General features: G+C 37.1%; 3 protein-coding genes and 1 pseudogene across 3 annotated transcripts; all 4 read left to right on the forward strand.

The window, feature by feature from the left end:
• Window positions 1-771: 771 nt before the first annotated feature.
• On the forward strand, window positions 772-6,135 carry LOC126628332 (nuclear transcription factor Y subunit A-4-like). Its single transcript, XM_050297964.1, has 7 exons — window positions 772-936; window positions 2,928-3,184; window positions 3,391-3,506; window positions 3,688-3,759; window positions 4,467-4,631; window positions 5,281-5,627; window positions 5,722-6,135. The coding sequence occupies exons 2-6, from the start codon at window positions 2,941-2,943 to the stop codon at window positions 5,611-5,613; spliced, it is 930 nt and encodes a 309-aa protein (XP_050153921.1). The 5' UTR covers window positions 772-936; window positions 2,928-2,940; the 3' UTR covers window positions 5,614-5,627; window positions 5,722-6,135.
• Window positions 6,136-7,614: 1,479 nt separating this feature from the next.
• On the forward strand, window positions 7,615-9,797 carry LOC126628877 (uncharacterized). Its single transcript, XM_050298740.1, has 3 exons — window positions 7,615-7,650; window positions 8,667-9,670; window positions 9,771-9,797. Exons 2-3 carry the CDS (start codon window positions 8,675-8,677, stop codon window positions 9,795-9,797), a joined length of 1,023 nt encoding a protein of 340 aa, XP_050154697.1. The 5' UTR covers window positions 7,615-7,650; window positions 8,667-8,674.
• Window positions 9,798-13,656: 3,859 nt separating this feature from the next.
• LOC126628342 (UDP-galactose/UDP-glucose transporter 3-like) lies at window positions 13,657-15,267 on the forward strand. The gene is made up of 3 exons (XM_050297996.1): window positions 13,657-13,903; window positions 14,052-14,149; window positions 14,263-15,267. The coding sequence occupies exons 1-3, from the start codon at window positions 13,800-13,802 to the stop codon at window positions 14,424-14,426; spliced, it is 366 nt and encodes a 121-aa protein (XP_050153953.1). The 5' UTR covers window positions 13,657-13,799; the 3' UTR covers window positions 14,427-15,267.
• LOC126628339 (UDP-galactose/UDP-glucose transporter 3-like) lies at window positions 14,617-15,267 on the forward strand (annotated as a pseudogene).
• Window positions 15,268-15,421: the final 154 nt, after the last annotated feature.

Consider the following 15,421-nt stretch of genomic DNA (forward strand, 5'->3'; position numbering starts at 1 on the left):
TGAAATACATTAAGAGAATGAGGCATTTGAACCTGATACACAATGAATTAAAAAAAAAACTTAATTAACATAACAATCCACCACTTGTAAGTTGCAACAACAATCTTAAAAATTATGGAAAACTTGAGAATATTTTTTTTAGACACTTAAAGAGTTTTCTACATATCTGCACCATTCATTTTATTAATTTCTCATTAATAGGATAAGAGATTTGAACTCGCAAAGTTAGCCATTCAAGACAAATTAAAAAGAAAAAAAAATTGTTATAACCAATAAAAAAAGGTGATTCAACATTGCTATTTCCATTATTTTTTTATCCAGTTAATGAAAAGAATACTATTAAAGACAATGGTATATTTAAATTAAGAGATGAAAGCATGGACGCAACTATACTAAACTGTTATATATGCAATGCTTGTTTGGATAATTCTAACAAAGGTGGCACAATCACAATTAGCCTGAAACACAGTTAACTTATAATTATAAATAGTAAAACAAAATCTATTGCGACAAAGATTAAAGATTGTTGATGCATTATAAGAATTAGTTACTTAACATCTAACTCGTTATTTATTTGATAATTAAATTTATATAAAAAAAACAAAGAAAGAGGGAATTATAAGGTTAATTTGGTCAAGTCACCCAAACTTCTCTCTTCTTTATTGTCGTTTGCTTTGTCAAACTTTTCTTTATAGTTTAAACTAATAATTATTAATTTTATTTCCAAGAATAATATTTAAAAAAAATATATCATATTTTTAAACTGTCTCTGTCTGCTTCACCTTCCACTGTCTCTCTTAAGGTTGCAGAGAGGAGGAGAGAGAGAGACAGATAGCGAGAAGGAAGAGAGAGAAAATGAGACTTGCATCGACGACCTCCAATCCCTGAAATCAAAGCTTCTTCTTCGGGTTCCTATCTGCTACTTCGCCCACCACTGTAAGATTTTCCCTCCCAATTTTCCTCAAATCAATGTTTCTGCATGCTTGAATTCTTGTTTTTGTTAGAAAAGCTCCTTCTAATCTCTGTTTGGTCAGCGGGAAAATTGTGGAATTCCAAAGAAAATTATATAAAGTTTCGAGCTTGGGGTTTGGATAATGAAAAGGGCTCTCAAGTTTCCACCTTTTTCCCTTTTTTTTTTTTTTTTTTTTTTGGTTTAGTTGCATTTTTGTTAAATTGAAACAAGGGGGGATTGCATGTATTGAAATTCCGGTCCCTAGATGTAAAAGGTTTTGAAAGTTTAGCCCGTTTAATGGAGTGAGACAGAATAAGGGTATTTAACATTTGTAAATTCGAAGCTGAGTTTAGAACACTGTTTAAAATATCGGTATTAGTATAAATATCCACTGATTTTAGACGAAATATAAGAGTTTCTTTAATATTTAATCGATATGTCGGAAATACTGACAAAATTGATTTTAACTGAAATTTAAGAGTTTATCTTATATGAGGTGAAGTTTAAACTTTACCCCTTTTTCATATCTTTCTCTAATTTTTTTTATATTTCCAAATATCGACCGTATCAAAGAAAGTTTAAACTTCAGCCTCTTTTCATATCTTTCTCTGATTTTTTTAGATATTTCCAAATATCGACCTAATGAAAGAAAGTTTAAACACTGGTTTAGAACACGTTTGAAGCTGTAAATTGCATTTGATTAAAGATATAATTGCATGTTAAGGACATACTTCCTTGTACTCGATGTCCCGAGTCCGAATCCCCCCCCAACCCCAATAATATTGTATCTTTAGGATATCCAAGTTTGTGATTTGTGATTTGAATAGGCAGCGATATACATGCGAATGTTGCATGAGCTTTAATATTTGTTTATGCATTACGTCTTTTACAGTAACTATATTTGCACAATTTTTCGTGTTTGTGCGTTAGTGTCTATATTTCTCAAGTTCATGATCGGAACTTTATGATAACCTTAAAAGAAGGGCTGGTTGCGATACCCCATCATGCCACATCAACTTTGTGCTACTAATATTTTTAGAGAGTATTTAAGAACCGTGAGTCTAAATTTTACTGGAGTTAGTACTTTCAGAAGAGGCCCGGGGTCATCAGAAATAGAGTCAGAGCGTCCCAACCCATTTCCTATGAGTCAATTGGGGGACATGGTTATAACAACTGATCCCTGCTAATGAGGGAAAAAACGCGCACCCTCTATGCTATGGTTTAATGGATGTGCGACGCCAGAGCTGAGCCTCCTCGATCGGATAAGCTAAGATAACCTATGATGGACATAGCCAAGATTGTTGTGGTGATTGGAAGAAGTGAGAGGAACACAATGTCTCGTTGCCTAGTAAAGTTGAAGGGGAAGTGCCATGCATGTAAACGGTTACATCTCAATTCACAAAGACCCGCCAATTGTTATGCGTGTGATTTTCTTCCTGTTGCAAGTGCCAATGCCAAAGAAGGGAGGTTGTGATCCCCCAGAGGGAGAATCATAATATCTGTGAAGTAGGGAGGATTGTGAACCCCTGAATCACATTGGGTATGCAGTAGGAAGATCTGGAGCATGCAAATGACGCTTAGGAATCCAAATGTGAATTGGAGTTGACATTTTTGGGAGAGGCCTCCGGCTGTTACAACATTTGATTGATGTATCCTAGCTTTGTCCTTAAGAAGTTTCGTAAAAAGCTTATCAACTAGGAATAATATGATTTAAATGGAACATCAATCTTTACCATTATGTTCGAGTTGTGTTGCTGAATTATTTTGTGATCCATTTACGTATTTTTTCAATTAATGAAGTTTGGTTTCTTGCTTCAGATAAGATTTCTTGAATGTGCCCCAAGTGGATTTATGAATTGTAGGGGTTGTCGTTTCCTTTCTGCCATGACAGTTGATCAGTACTTTCTTTTGGTTTCTGTCCTCATCTTCCTTACTTTTGTTATATATGTTAAACCCATGCTTATATTCTTCTCAGGAGAAAGTGGTGAATGATGCCAGCTAAATCTAAAGATGAAGATCCGCATATAAAACATGGTGCTCAGACACTGTTGCAACCTATCTGCTCCCAACCTTGGTGGCGTGGAGTGGGGAATGGTTCAGCATCATCTTTGGTGGATCACAGTAATAGTATGGTCATGAATGGAGCAACGCAGGCACAACCTAATGCTAGGTTGGACGGTGGTGTGGCCAACTTCCACAAAGAATTGCGGACTACAGTAGGATCACAGTCTGGTAGTTGCTTTTTAAATTATCATATCCCACGGGAAATTTCTTGTGAACTTAGTTTTCATATCTGGTGGATAAATAATTATCATCACGACTATGGACTACGTCTGCTCCACATCTTTCCCTATAACATTTATAGCATTCTATCTTCTTTCATATGTTCAGTCGACTGCTATAGACTTATGTGTTAATGTGAGTTTCCTTTTACTCAGACGGGAATAATGGAAGTGAAAACGAACATATCAAAAGCGTTTCGTCGTCAGTGGTTCCTGCATTGGGTGAACACGTGGATCCAAATTCACAAATGGAACTTGTTGGCCACTCAATTGTAAGTTCTTTCTCTTTTCTTCTCACATTCTATGCGTACAAACCTTACAACACACAGGAAAGAATCACAGACATACGAAGAACAGGAATCTGCATGCATTACCACTATAGGCGTCCAAATTTCTTCTGGAAAAATGTCTGCTGTTCACCGAGAAGGTTTACAAGTTTATTACACTGTGCAGGTTATGTCATCATATCCGTATTCAGATCCACAATATGGTGGGATGTTGACTCCTTATGGGCCACAAGCTATGGTACGCAATCTGCAGCTGATGATATTGTTTTAGTAGCATAAGTTGTATCTAAGTCGTCAGGAAGTCTTCACTCGTCAATGATCTATGCCTGTTAATCGTAAATGTAGGATTTCCGTACTGCTCTTTTAAATGTGTTCAGAATGCAGGAGGAAATGAGATACATTTTCGTATCAATAGGGTTCGATTAGACTACTATCCTAAACCGAACTCAAACTGCTATCTGAATTTGATAAATTCGTCAATGAAAAACCGACATCCACTTATCAATTATGGAGCAACCAAACAATTTCCTTGTGAGGACCATGATTAATAACGTAGATATATGATGATATATTATAATGAGAGACAATGAACCACCACTGTCTTGAGAGACGAATAATAATCAGACCATCCAACTAGAGAGAAAGGATGAATGAAAAAAGACGCCGGGTAACAATATGATAACATGGTGTCGGATAACTTGCAGTCCCACAGAAAGAACAATTTTCTTTAGAAGACTAGGTGATGCTCGGGATACCAAGTTATTTTTCTGTCTGGTATGGTACTATGTACATGTTTGGTCATCATTGTTGTAGTCAAACAATAGATGCAACTCTTTCACTTTCTTGTCTTGGATAAGCAATAGGATGAGTATATTTGTGATGCATTGAATTTAATGTTGAGAAAAGTTCTGGTTTCTTGTCTAATGGTTTTTAGCGTGTTGCCAGTTGCCTCCCCACTTCTATGGTATGCATCCTGGTAGAATGCCTTTGCCCCTTGATATGGAAGAGGAGCCTGTGTATGTAAATGCGAAGCAGTACCATGGTATTTTGAGACGAAGACAGTCACGTGCTAAAGCTGAGCTTGAAAAGAAACTTATAAAAGCTCGAAAGGTAAATGATTTCAATTTTTCGTTCTTCAAACTGCAGTAGAATTTGGTAGCATTAGACATGCACATATGTGTGGCCATTCTTACATTCATGGGGAGTTAGTTGGGTACAAGAAACCATCAAAGATGATGAAGTTTAATGAATATGTAGGTGGTCTGGATTTTATGGAAATAATCTAAAGTCTTTTAAGGTGCAAACAAATATCATCTTCTCCCTTCAATTAATTATCAATTGATTTGATAATATTTACAGTCCCGGAAGTTGAAAATACGGAAAATATCTATAGAACACTGGTAAATTTGGAGATGTATTAGTGGAAATATTGGTAAATGTTGGTAAGTAGCAATCATATCTGACTCATTTTCACAGATGTGGATTTGTCCATGCATGTGAATTGGTGATATCAGACTAATATCAGCGATACTCCGAACGAATGTCTTTCATTCCGTTTTCATATTATCGCATACTTTTTAGAAACATATTGGTGGATATATAGATTTCGTCACTCCAGGCACATGCTTTAGAATTTGGGCTGTAAAGCCTTGACGATACGTGGTGGTTCCTTTAGGTCTTAAGTTCATACAGCCACTTGATTTGATTCTTCTGCTTGGTAATTGATCCTTTATGGCTTGATTGACATATGATTTTACAGCCTTATCTTCACGAGTCTCGACACCTACATGCATTAAGAAGGGCAAGGGGCTGTGGAGGCCGCTTCCTTAATACAAAGAAACAAGATGCCAATGACGAGAATTCCTCGTTAGAAAAAGGCATGAATTTGGATGGAAACCATTCAGCCCAATCCGCCTCAAATGTCCAGCAAGACGGATCAGGTCCATGGTTCAGGACACACGACCACCACACACACTCTAATGGTAATGGCAACGATCATGGCCCATCATCAGCATACCCTTCCACGTTCGGTGACAGCAGGGAAAACATGCAGTTGAAAGGGTTGTCTCGTGGGGCCATCCCCAGTAAATGAGGTCCCTCTACGAGGTTTGATGCTCCTCTTGGCGGAGGTTTCAGTTTGTATGGCAAACCGTGTTATTATTTGTTCAGCATCTTGTAAACAGAGGCTTATATCTTGCAGGTGAAGCTCAAGGCGTGCACGGTGTCTCTTGGGGGAAACCCGGCTGTGCAACGTCTCTATCAGGCAAATCATTCTTGGCTTTGGTTACTTTGTAACTATTGGAGTGGTGCGGAAGTAGATAGGCGGCGGGGTGCGTGTCGTCTTCAGACTGCCATCACTTGTGCACTCACTTCTATTGTAGAAACAGTAAAGAAAGGCATCAGTTGGAAACTTAAAACCAGAAAATTAGTTGTGAATGTGTAGATTCTGAACACTGCAGTTGTGTTTCGATTTTCGAATGCGTGTGGTGACTTCGGTTTCGGACAAAATTTAGGGTTGTGGTAACTCTTGAAAAAGACTATTTCCCTTCCCTGGAGGGGAGAATTTGATCTGTGTTTCTAAATGTAGCTGTTGTTCCATCTTATGTTTGACTAATATCTGATTTCTCAAGGGTCCAACCTAGGGATGGGCGGTTATGACGGGCGGGTAATCGCGGTTATTTACTTATAACTATTTTTAAACGGTTAACAATACTCATTTAATTGTAACCGTTTAATACCTGTTTACCCATTTATCATTTTTAACCCGTTTATCTTTTTTTTTACCATTACCCTTTTTTACCCGTCAATATGTTTTTTAACAACTTGAAAACTAAAAAAAATTGTCATAATTTTCTTTTTGTTTACAATTAAACACCGTTATAGGTACATTCATCATATATTTTCGTATTTTAATTTTTAAGTCCTTATACTATTCCAATAATTGAAATAATAGTTTACGGACGATATTTTTAAATATTACCAATGAACGTAAATATAATAGTTGCTAAGTATTATTGGGTTACAAAAATTGTTTAGAAATCATTTATGTCAAAGCATTTCTGTCAATTTCAAGGTTACCCGCAAGGAATTTAAATTAATTTGGCGAATTCCTTGATGATGAGAATCATCATTCATGTAGTAGTGTTATTGAGAGAATGATCGATGAATTCCTTGCTAATTGGGTCGAGAACATGGTTTGTGTTAGTTTTACATATATAAAATAAATGGGTAAATGGTTACCGTTTATAACCACGGTTAATACCCATAACCGCCAATTTAAATTTCGCGGGTAAACGGTTATACCTATAACCGTTTATTTATCTAAACGGTTACCCATAACCGTAATCATTTAATTTAAATGGGCAGGTAATCACGGTTATCCATAACCAATGAGTATTTGCCCATCCCTAATCCAACCACTTTCTGAGGCAGTATTGGTCTTGATTATTGTCTAATTAAGTATAATAGTCCACTTTAATTGTGCAAAAACCAAACTACTTTCTACACTTGTGAATGGAGGGAGCTGGGGTGTTTGTGTAAATTTAGCTTTAGGATGGGTGTTGTGAGTAAATTAAGCAGAGTTTTCTATTTTATAAAGCAATATTTTAAACTACTCTGAAAACGATATTTTAAATTACTCTGATTTATAGAAATATAAGGGGTCAAACAACTCAAACTTGGTGCAAGAGGATAGATACATTAGCCCAACTAACTGATCTAATTTATTCAAAAATATTGCAAACATAAATTCTTGGAATTTTTTTAAAGGTACATGGAATTGAACCAATATTGAAATAGAAAATTTAATAGTTGTTAAAACCAAAACTTAATAATCGTAAAAATTCAAATTTGTTGTAAATGATGGGTATGTTTGCCCACATGTGTATAGTAATGTGTATAGTAAAGTATCACATGTGTACTATATACTCATAAGCTAAATAGTAATGTTTTGTAATTTTCCATTGAAGTAGCTCTATAAATAGAGCAATTCAATTGTGCAAAGATTAGGGAATGAGAAGAAGAAAGAAAAGAGAAATATATCTAATAGCAATAATATACATTACTTCCTCTGCAATAGCTTGTGTCGGTATATTACTCTGCAACTGCTTCGTTCCTTCACCGAGTAAAGGTTATCTCTCTATAAATTTTGCCTATTTATAACACGTTATCAGCACGACTCTCTAATCTTTTTCTCATTTCCTTTCACCGAAAGAAAAAAAAAATGTTTCCTCTAAGGTTTTTTCTGTTCTTCTTCTTCCTCTCCCTCAATTGCTGGGTATACCCTCGCGAAGAACTGTTTGCACCATGTTTACTTCTAGTTCTCCAACTAACTGTCACTTATATCTTTGATTTCTTGTTTGGTGTAGATATTGACTACTAACCCACTGATTATTTATGCAATCCAAGATTGTGCGGTTCTATCGCCTATCTTGGACTGCAGATCTAATTTTACTGCAAATTTTAAGTGGAGCGGTATAATCGCCCGCTCTATCCTGCATATTTAAATTTTCCCGTTATTTAATTTTATCGCAATTTTAGGTGGTGTGAAATAATCACCCACCCTGCTTTACATCTTTAATTTTATCGCAATTTTAGGTGGTGTGAAATAATCACCCACCCTGCTTTACATATTTAATTTTATCGCAATTTTAGGTGGTGTGAAATAATCACCCACCCTGCTTTGCATATTTAATTTTATCGCAATTTTAGGTGGTGTGAAATAATCACCCACCCTGCTTTGCATATTTAATTTTATCGCAATTTTAGGTGGTGCGGTATAATCACCCACCCTGCTTTGCATATTTAATTTTATCGCAATTTTAGGTGGTGCGGTATAATCGTCCACCCTGCTTTGCATATTTAATTTTATTGCAATTTTAGGTGGTGCGGTATAATCGTCCACCCTGCTTTGCATATTTAAATTTTATCGCAATTTTATACTCATCCTATACTTATTTCGATGAGAATGGTGCGGTACAATTGCCCTTCTCATTAATTGTGTAAATCTCGAGCCTGAAGTTTCGAGTACTTATCATTTTGGCCTGAAGATCAAAAAAAAAATTTGTAAGAACCAGAAGTTCTAACAATATATTTCTCCAGTACACATATTACTGCAAGTTCTTACACACCTCATTTTTCTTTCAGAAAAGAAAATGGCAAACTTGGCAAAGCTTGATTTTGCTGCCCTGGACATTACTGGAAAGAATTACCTTACATGGGTACTGGATACCAAGATCCATCTGGAAGCAGCAAATCTTGGAGATACCATCAAGGAAGAAAGCAGTTCATCCTCTCAAGATCGAGCAAAGGCCATGATTTTTATTCGTCGCCATCTTGATGAGGCATTAAAGAGCGAGTACTTAACGGTTGAAGATCCGTTAGCCCTTTGGAATGCCTTGAGAAGCAGATACAATCACCAGACAACGGTGATTCTTCCAAAAGCTCGCTATGACTGGACTCACCTAAGGATCCAGGATTTCAAATCAGTGGCTGAGTACAATTCGGCGTTGTTCAGAATTACCTCTCAGATGAAACTCTGTGGGGATACTATCACTGAGGAGATGTTATTGGAAAAGACTTTCAGCACATTCCACGCCTCTAACATGGTACTGCAACAACAGTATAGAGCGCGAGGCTTCACTGAATACAACCAGCTGATATCTGTGCTCTTGGTGGCTGAACAGAACAATGAGCTTCTCATGAAAAACCATAATTCCCGACCTACTGGATCAGCACCGTTCCCAGAAGTGAATGTTGCGTCCCTTGAAAGAAATACCATATCCTCCCGTGGCAATAATTACAAACGAGGACGTGGTCACAAGCAAGGTCGGTGGAAAGGAAAAAGCAAGAACCATGGTGTCCAGTTTCACAACCAGGTTCCAAGGTATAATCCAGGCCCGAGCTTTAAAAATACCAATCGCCAGAAAGGAAAAGCTCATGTGAACACTCCTAGAAATCATGAAGGAGGTTGCCATAGGTGTGGTGGCAACGGACATTGGGCGCGTACTTGTCGCACCCCAAAGCATCTGGTGGAACTATATCAAGCCTCCTTCAAGGAGAAGGGTGTCGAGATCAATTTCCTTGACCAGGCTAAACCAATGGAAACCCCTGATCCAGTGACCAATTTGGAACGACAAGAGCTAACATGGGTTGTTCCCACCTTATCTCATTTTGATCCAAGAAGCACTCAATGTGAAAACGAAGTGAAAAGAATCGTTCATCTTCAAGGTATTGCTAATCAAATGCCAGATGCATTTAATGATGCTTCGAAAGTGACACAGTCATATATACCAGCTGCAAACGCACCTGCAAGAATTGATGTCCCTGTTGGACAAAATAAAGTGGCAGCGAATGATTCATCCAGTGCACGCCTGAAGCGTGGTAGACCCCCAGGTTCAAAAGATTCAGCTCCTCGAAAGAGAAAGATGAGGGCCCAATTGAACCCAAATGATATCATTCAAGAAAAGGAATTGAATGATAAATCCACAATTCGTGACTCTGTACTTCCAGAAAAAGAAAATGTCCTTGATGAGACACATGCCCCTGAAGAGACAGAAGTACATGAAAGCAAAGAAATATCCATAAATTATGCATGTACTAATGAATTGTGGGATCGAAATGAAATAATCATCGATGACATGTTTGCATTTGCAATAGCCACTGAAATCATATTAAGTGATGATATTGAGCCCCGCTCTGTTGATGAATGCAAACAGAGACAAGATTGGCCTAAGTGGAAAGATGCAATCCAGGCAGAATTAACATCCTTGGAAAGACGAAGTGTTTTTGGACCAGTAGTCCAAACCCCGCCTGGTGTGAATCCCGTAGGTTATAAATGGGTATTCACAAGGAAACGCAACGAGAAAAACGAGATTGCAAGATATAAAGCACGACTCGTTGCACAAGGTTTTTCACAAAGACCTGGAGTTGATTATGAAGAGACATATTCTCCTGTAATGGATGCAATTACGTTTCGTTACTTAATAAGTTTGGTGATTTCAGAAAAACTTGACATGCGACTTATGGATGTCATCACCGCGTATCTATATGGAGAATTAGATATTGACATATATATGAAAGTCCCAGAAGGACTTAAGTTGCCTGAAGCAACTAACAAACCACGGGGTATGTTCTCAATCAAATTAAGGCGATCACTATATGGGCTGAAACAATCTGGGCGAATGTGGTATAATCGTCTCAGTGAGTATTTGATTAAAGAAGGATATGCCAACAATGTCATCTGCCCTTGTGTGTTCATTAAGAAATCAAATACTGGATTTTCTATAGTGGCAGTATATGTCGATGATATGAACCTAGTTGGAACCCCCGAAGAGCTCAACAAAACTGCTGAATATCTGAAAAACGAATTTGAAATGAAAGACCTTGGGAAAACCAAATATTGTCTAGGCCTGCAGATCGAGCATTGTGTTAGTGGAATTTTGGTCCATCAATCAGCTTACATTGAAAAAATACTGAAGCGATTTGGCATGGACAAGGCTTATCCACTTAGCACCCCAATGGTCGTTCGTTCTTTGGACATTAAGAAAGATCCATTTCGTCCAAAAGAAGATGATGAACTGGTCCTTGGTCCAGAAGTACCATATTTGAGCGCAATAGGTGCTTTATTGTATTTAGCACAATGTACTAGACCAGATATAGCTTTTTTAGTTAACTTGTTAGCCAGGTACAGCTCTGCTCCAACAATTCGTCATTGGAAGGGAGTCAAAGATGTTCTACGATACCTTCGTGGGACAACAGATATGGGTCTCTTCTACTCAGACAAGCCCACAAATGAACAAATCCTTGTTGGATACGCAGATGCTGGTTTTCTCTCCGATCCGCATAAAGCCCGCTCACAAAATGGATATGTGTTCACTAATGGAGATACTGCAATTTCATGGCGATCAACAAAGCAAACGCTAGTTGCAACATCTTCCAATCATTCGGAAATAATTGCTTTACATGAAGCAAGTCGTGAATGTTCTTGGTTAAGATCAATGATCCATCACATCCGTAATTCATGTGGTCTACCTTCAAAGACAGACACTCCAACTATCATCCATGAAGATAATGCAGCCTGTGTTGCCCAAATGAAGGAAGGATTTATCAAAGGTGATAAGACTAAACACATATCTCCAAGATTTTTCAGCGCACATGAGCTTCAGAAGGCTAAAGTTCTTGAAGTCAGACAAATTCGTTCAAATGAAAATTTAGCAGACTTGTTCACCAAATCTCTACCAAAGTGCACATTTCAGAAGTTGGTACAGGGAATCGGATTACGTCGGTTTACAGATTTGAAAAATGCGGAATCAGGGGGAGATACAATTCAGGGGGAGCATCCATGATACATGCATGTTGTACTCTTTTTCCTTCGCTTAGGATTTTTCCCACTGGGTTTTTCCTATCAAGGTTTTAACGAGGCAACCTAAGCATGCTCAACACCATCCGGGTAAAGTTGTACTCTTTTTCCTTCGCTATGGTTTTTTCCCACAGGGTTTTTCCAAGCAAGGTTTTAATGAGGCAACTGATGTTGATATGTGGGCATCCAAGGGGGAGTGTTGTAAATGATGGGTATGTTTGCCCACATGTGTATAGTAATGTGTATAGTAAAGTATCACATGTGTACTATATACTCATAAGCTAAATAGTAATGTTTTGTAATTTTCCATTGAAGTAGCTCTATAAATAGAGCAATTCAATTGTGCAAAGATTAGGGAATGAGAAGAAGAAAGAAAAGAGAAATATATCTAATAGCAATAATATACATTACTTCCTCTGCAACAGCTTGTGTCGGTATATTACTCTGCAACTGCTTCGTTCCTTCACCGAGTAAAGGTTATCTCTCTATAAATTTTACCTATTTATAACAAAATTGAACCGCTAAAATGTTCGTAGGATCTAAATCTTAATAAAGGCTAGCCCAAAGTACAGGATCTCCAAGGCATTGGAGCATGTGAGCCCAAGTCCAACCAAAACAAAAACCCTAACATGAACACCATTGTAATATAAAACCTCCCTCGCTCCGCCTCCCTCTCTCTTGAAAACCATGTTTCTGTCTGTAAAAGCTTGTGTCTTTCGACTTTTCGAATGAAGTTGTCTGGTTTAAGGATAATCATCGCACACAGAAAATGTCCCGGTGATGAAAAATTTAGTAATCTGAGGAGGATGCATGAAGTTTGAATGAAAAAGAATGGTTGGTGCTCCCTTTCTGCAGAGAGGTTGAGGAGTCACTCTTTTATTGCTTTCATGCTCTCCAGGTTGAAACCAGGCTTTCCTGAGGGACTTTCTTTCTTTCTTTTTTTTTTTCCTCAAATTTTGTTCTTCAAAAGTAATGCTTAAATATTAGATATTTTGGTTTCTAAAAACATTGAATCATATTTTGTTTGAGGTCTTTTAGTTTTTTATTTCAACATTTTCCTGTTTTTATGCTTTTTGGTTTGCTTGTTAAGCAAATCTTTACTTGTTCATGATATTTGGTGAGTTTGATACAAGAAATGGTAACCAGAAAAGGGAAAAAACAAAAACAAATGTGTATGAGATGGGTTTTACTTTTAACTCTTGCAGAAAGAAAGTAATGCTTATTTGAATTGCATATTAACAGAAGGGAAATGATAAGGAGACGTAATTTCTAAATCAAATATTGTAAACATGACAATATGGATGTTGAAGATTAAAAATATAGATTAACGTGCTTAATTTTTTTAAAGATATATTATTTAATTCACCAATTTAGTTAAAATTTTGCTCTCTAATATTATCCTCAATGAAACTTTGATTGTCTATTAAATTTTTGTAAAATTATTATCCTAATTCTCTAATTAAAACTGAACAAAAATAAAAATTAAGGAACTTTAACGAAAACCACCCGATACTGTTTACTTTAACGAAAAACCATATTTTTACACTAAAAAATCAATCCTGGTACTATTCATTTTTCCTTTTATTTTATTCTTATCATTAAAACTCAAAGTTTTTAAACCATTTTCATTAGTTTCCTTAAAAATTATATACTATTCAATAATTACATGAACACATTTGTTAAAAAAAAAAATTAGATGAACAAATTTTACTGTTTTTTTAAGTAAATCTCGGAGACAAATAATAATAACAGCCCTATTTAAAAATTCAAAAAAAAAAAAAATGTTACACGCTTCGGCATCTCTGTTAAACCCAGGTATTTCACACTCTCAGGTTATAGAATCTGTGAGAATCACAATATCAAGTTCGTTATAGCAACTGCGATTGAAGTGATTGAGGCAGGGGATTTGGTGGGCCGAAATGGAAGCTCACGGGTCGGGGCTGCGGCGCGTGTTGGTGTTCGGCTTCTGTGTCGTCGGAATTTGGGCTGCGTATATTTACCAAGGCGTTCTTCATGAAACTCTGTAAGCCTTCACTTTCTCTGCATTTGGGAATTTTCCAGATCGCGCACCCCCTTTTGGGATTCTTCAGCTCCTTAAATCGTCTTCGAAAGTTTCAGACTTGGTTGTCGACATTGATCGAAATTGGTGATGTCTTGATCTTTGTTTTTAGGTCCACGAAGCGATTCGGGCGAGATGGGCATAGGTTCGAACACCTTGCATTCTTGAACTTGGCTCAGAATGTGGTCTGTCTAATCTGGTCATATATAAGTAAAGCTTCAATCTTTCTCTGAAAACCTTGAATTTCTTGTAATGTTGATTGATTTGAGCTGAAAAATGAAATTGGGAGGATGGTAATATTGTCTATTTGGTTCTTTGAACAGCGATAAAGCTTTGGTCTAGCAGTAATGCTGGAGGCGCTCCTATGTGGACATTCTGGAGTGCAGGGATTACTAACACGATTGGACCCGCTATGGGGATCGAAGCGTTGAAGTACATCAGTTACCCGGCTCAGGGTTGCGTTTCAATTCTCGATTTGATCATGTAACTTGTAACTCAAATGGGCAGCATTAGAGAATATGGTTATGGATACAGGAAGAATTGATGATTATGTGCCTTAGTTCTAGTTAACTGGATCAGATTTTCTTACCGGTCTAATGAGCTAGGAAATCTACGATTGTCGTAGATGTAATGGAGTAGTTTGATTTCCTCTAGATAAACTTCATTGGCTAAAAAAAATGTTTAGGGACCCATTAGTTTTGGAGCAAAAGGTCCATGTAGCCAATAACATTAGTATTTTTTGGATAAATTCTTATTTGAGTTTGATAGGATGTTGAATTGGTTGTTTAAGGAATGATAAGAATAGATTTTTGTGAAAAGTTTCGTTTTTTATATTTATTTTTGGAGTAAATTCCAAATAATGGATCTATAGTTTTTGGATATTAAAGCTGTTTTTTCTCTACTGTCTCTGTGGCAGCGGATTTGAGGCAGTCCAATTCTGCAAGCAGCATCCGGAAGCGGCTTGGGACATTTTTCTCTACTGTCTCTGTGGTGCTGTTGGACAGAACTTCATTTTCCTAACCATAAGTCGATTTGGTTCCTAAGCTAACACCACCATTACCACAACCCGCAAGTTTGTAAGCATCGTGGTGTCTTCGGCGCTGAGCGGCAATCCCCTGTCAACGAAGCAATGGGGATCAGTTGTCATGGTATTTTCCGGGTTGTCGTATCACATATACCACAAGTGGAGGAAATTGCAGAGAGCGCCACAAAAGATAAAGCCAATGTAACCGCAATTAATTTTTAACTTATATTCAAACGCCTTGCAACATTTGTACTGTAATTGAATAGACCCTTCACATCTATAGATAACCCACAATTTTTCCTCATTTGTAATGACTTGGTACCCTTTTAGGCTTTTAGCCATCTCTTGCTGTATACCCCTCTTTTAATACGGTAAAAAAGAGATGCGTATACAACAAGAGGTGGATAATTAAGATTTGTAAGCTACAATCACAAGAGGAGAGACTAAAATTAACTACT

This window comes from Malus sylvestris, chromosome 7, assembly GCF_916048215.2.
Source record: "Malus sylvestris chromosome 7, drMalSylv7.2, whole genome shotgun sequence".
Classification (NCBI taxonomy): domain Eukaryota; kingdom Viridiplantae; phylum Streptophyta; class Magnoliopsida; order Rosales; family Rosaceae; genus Malus; species Malus sylvestris.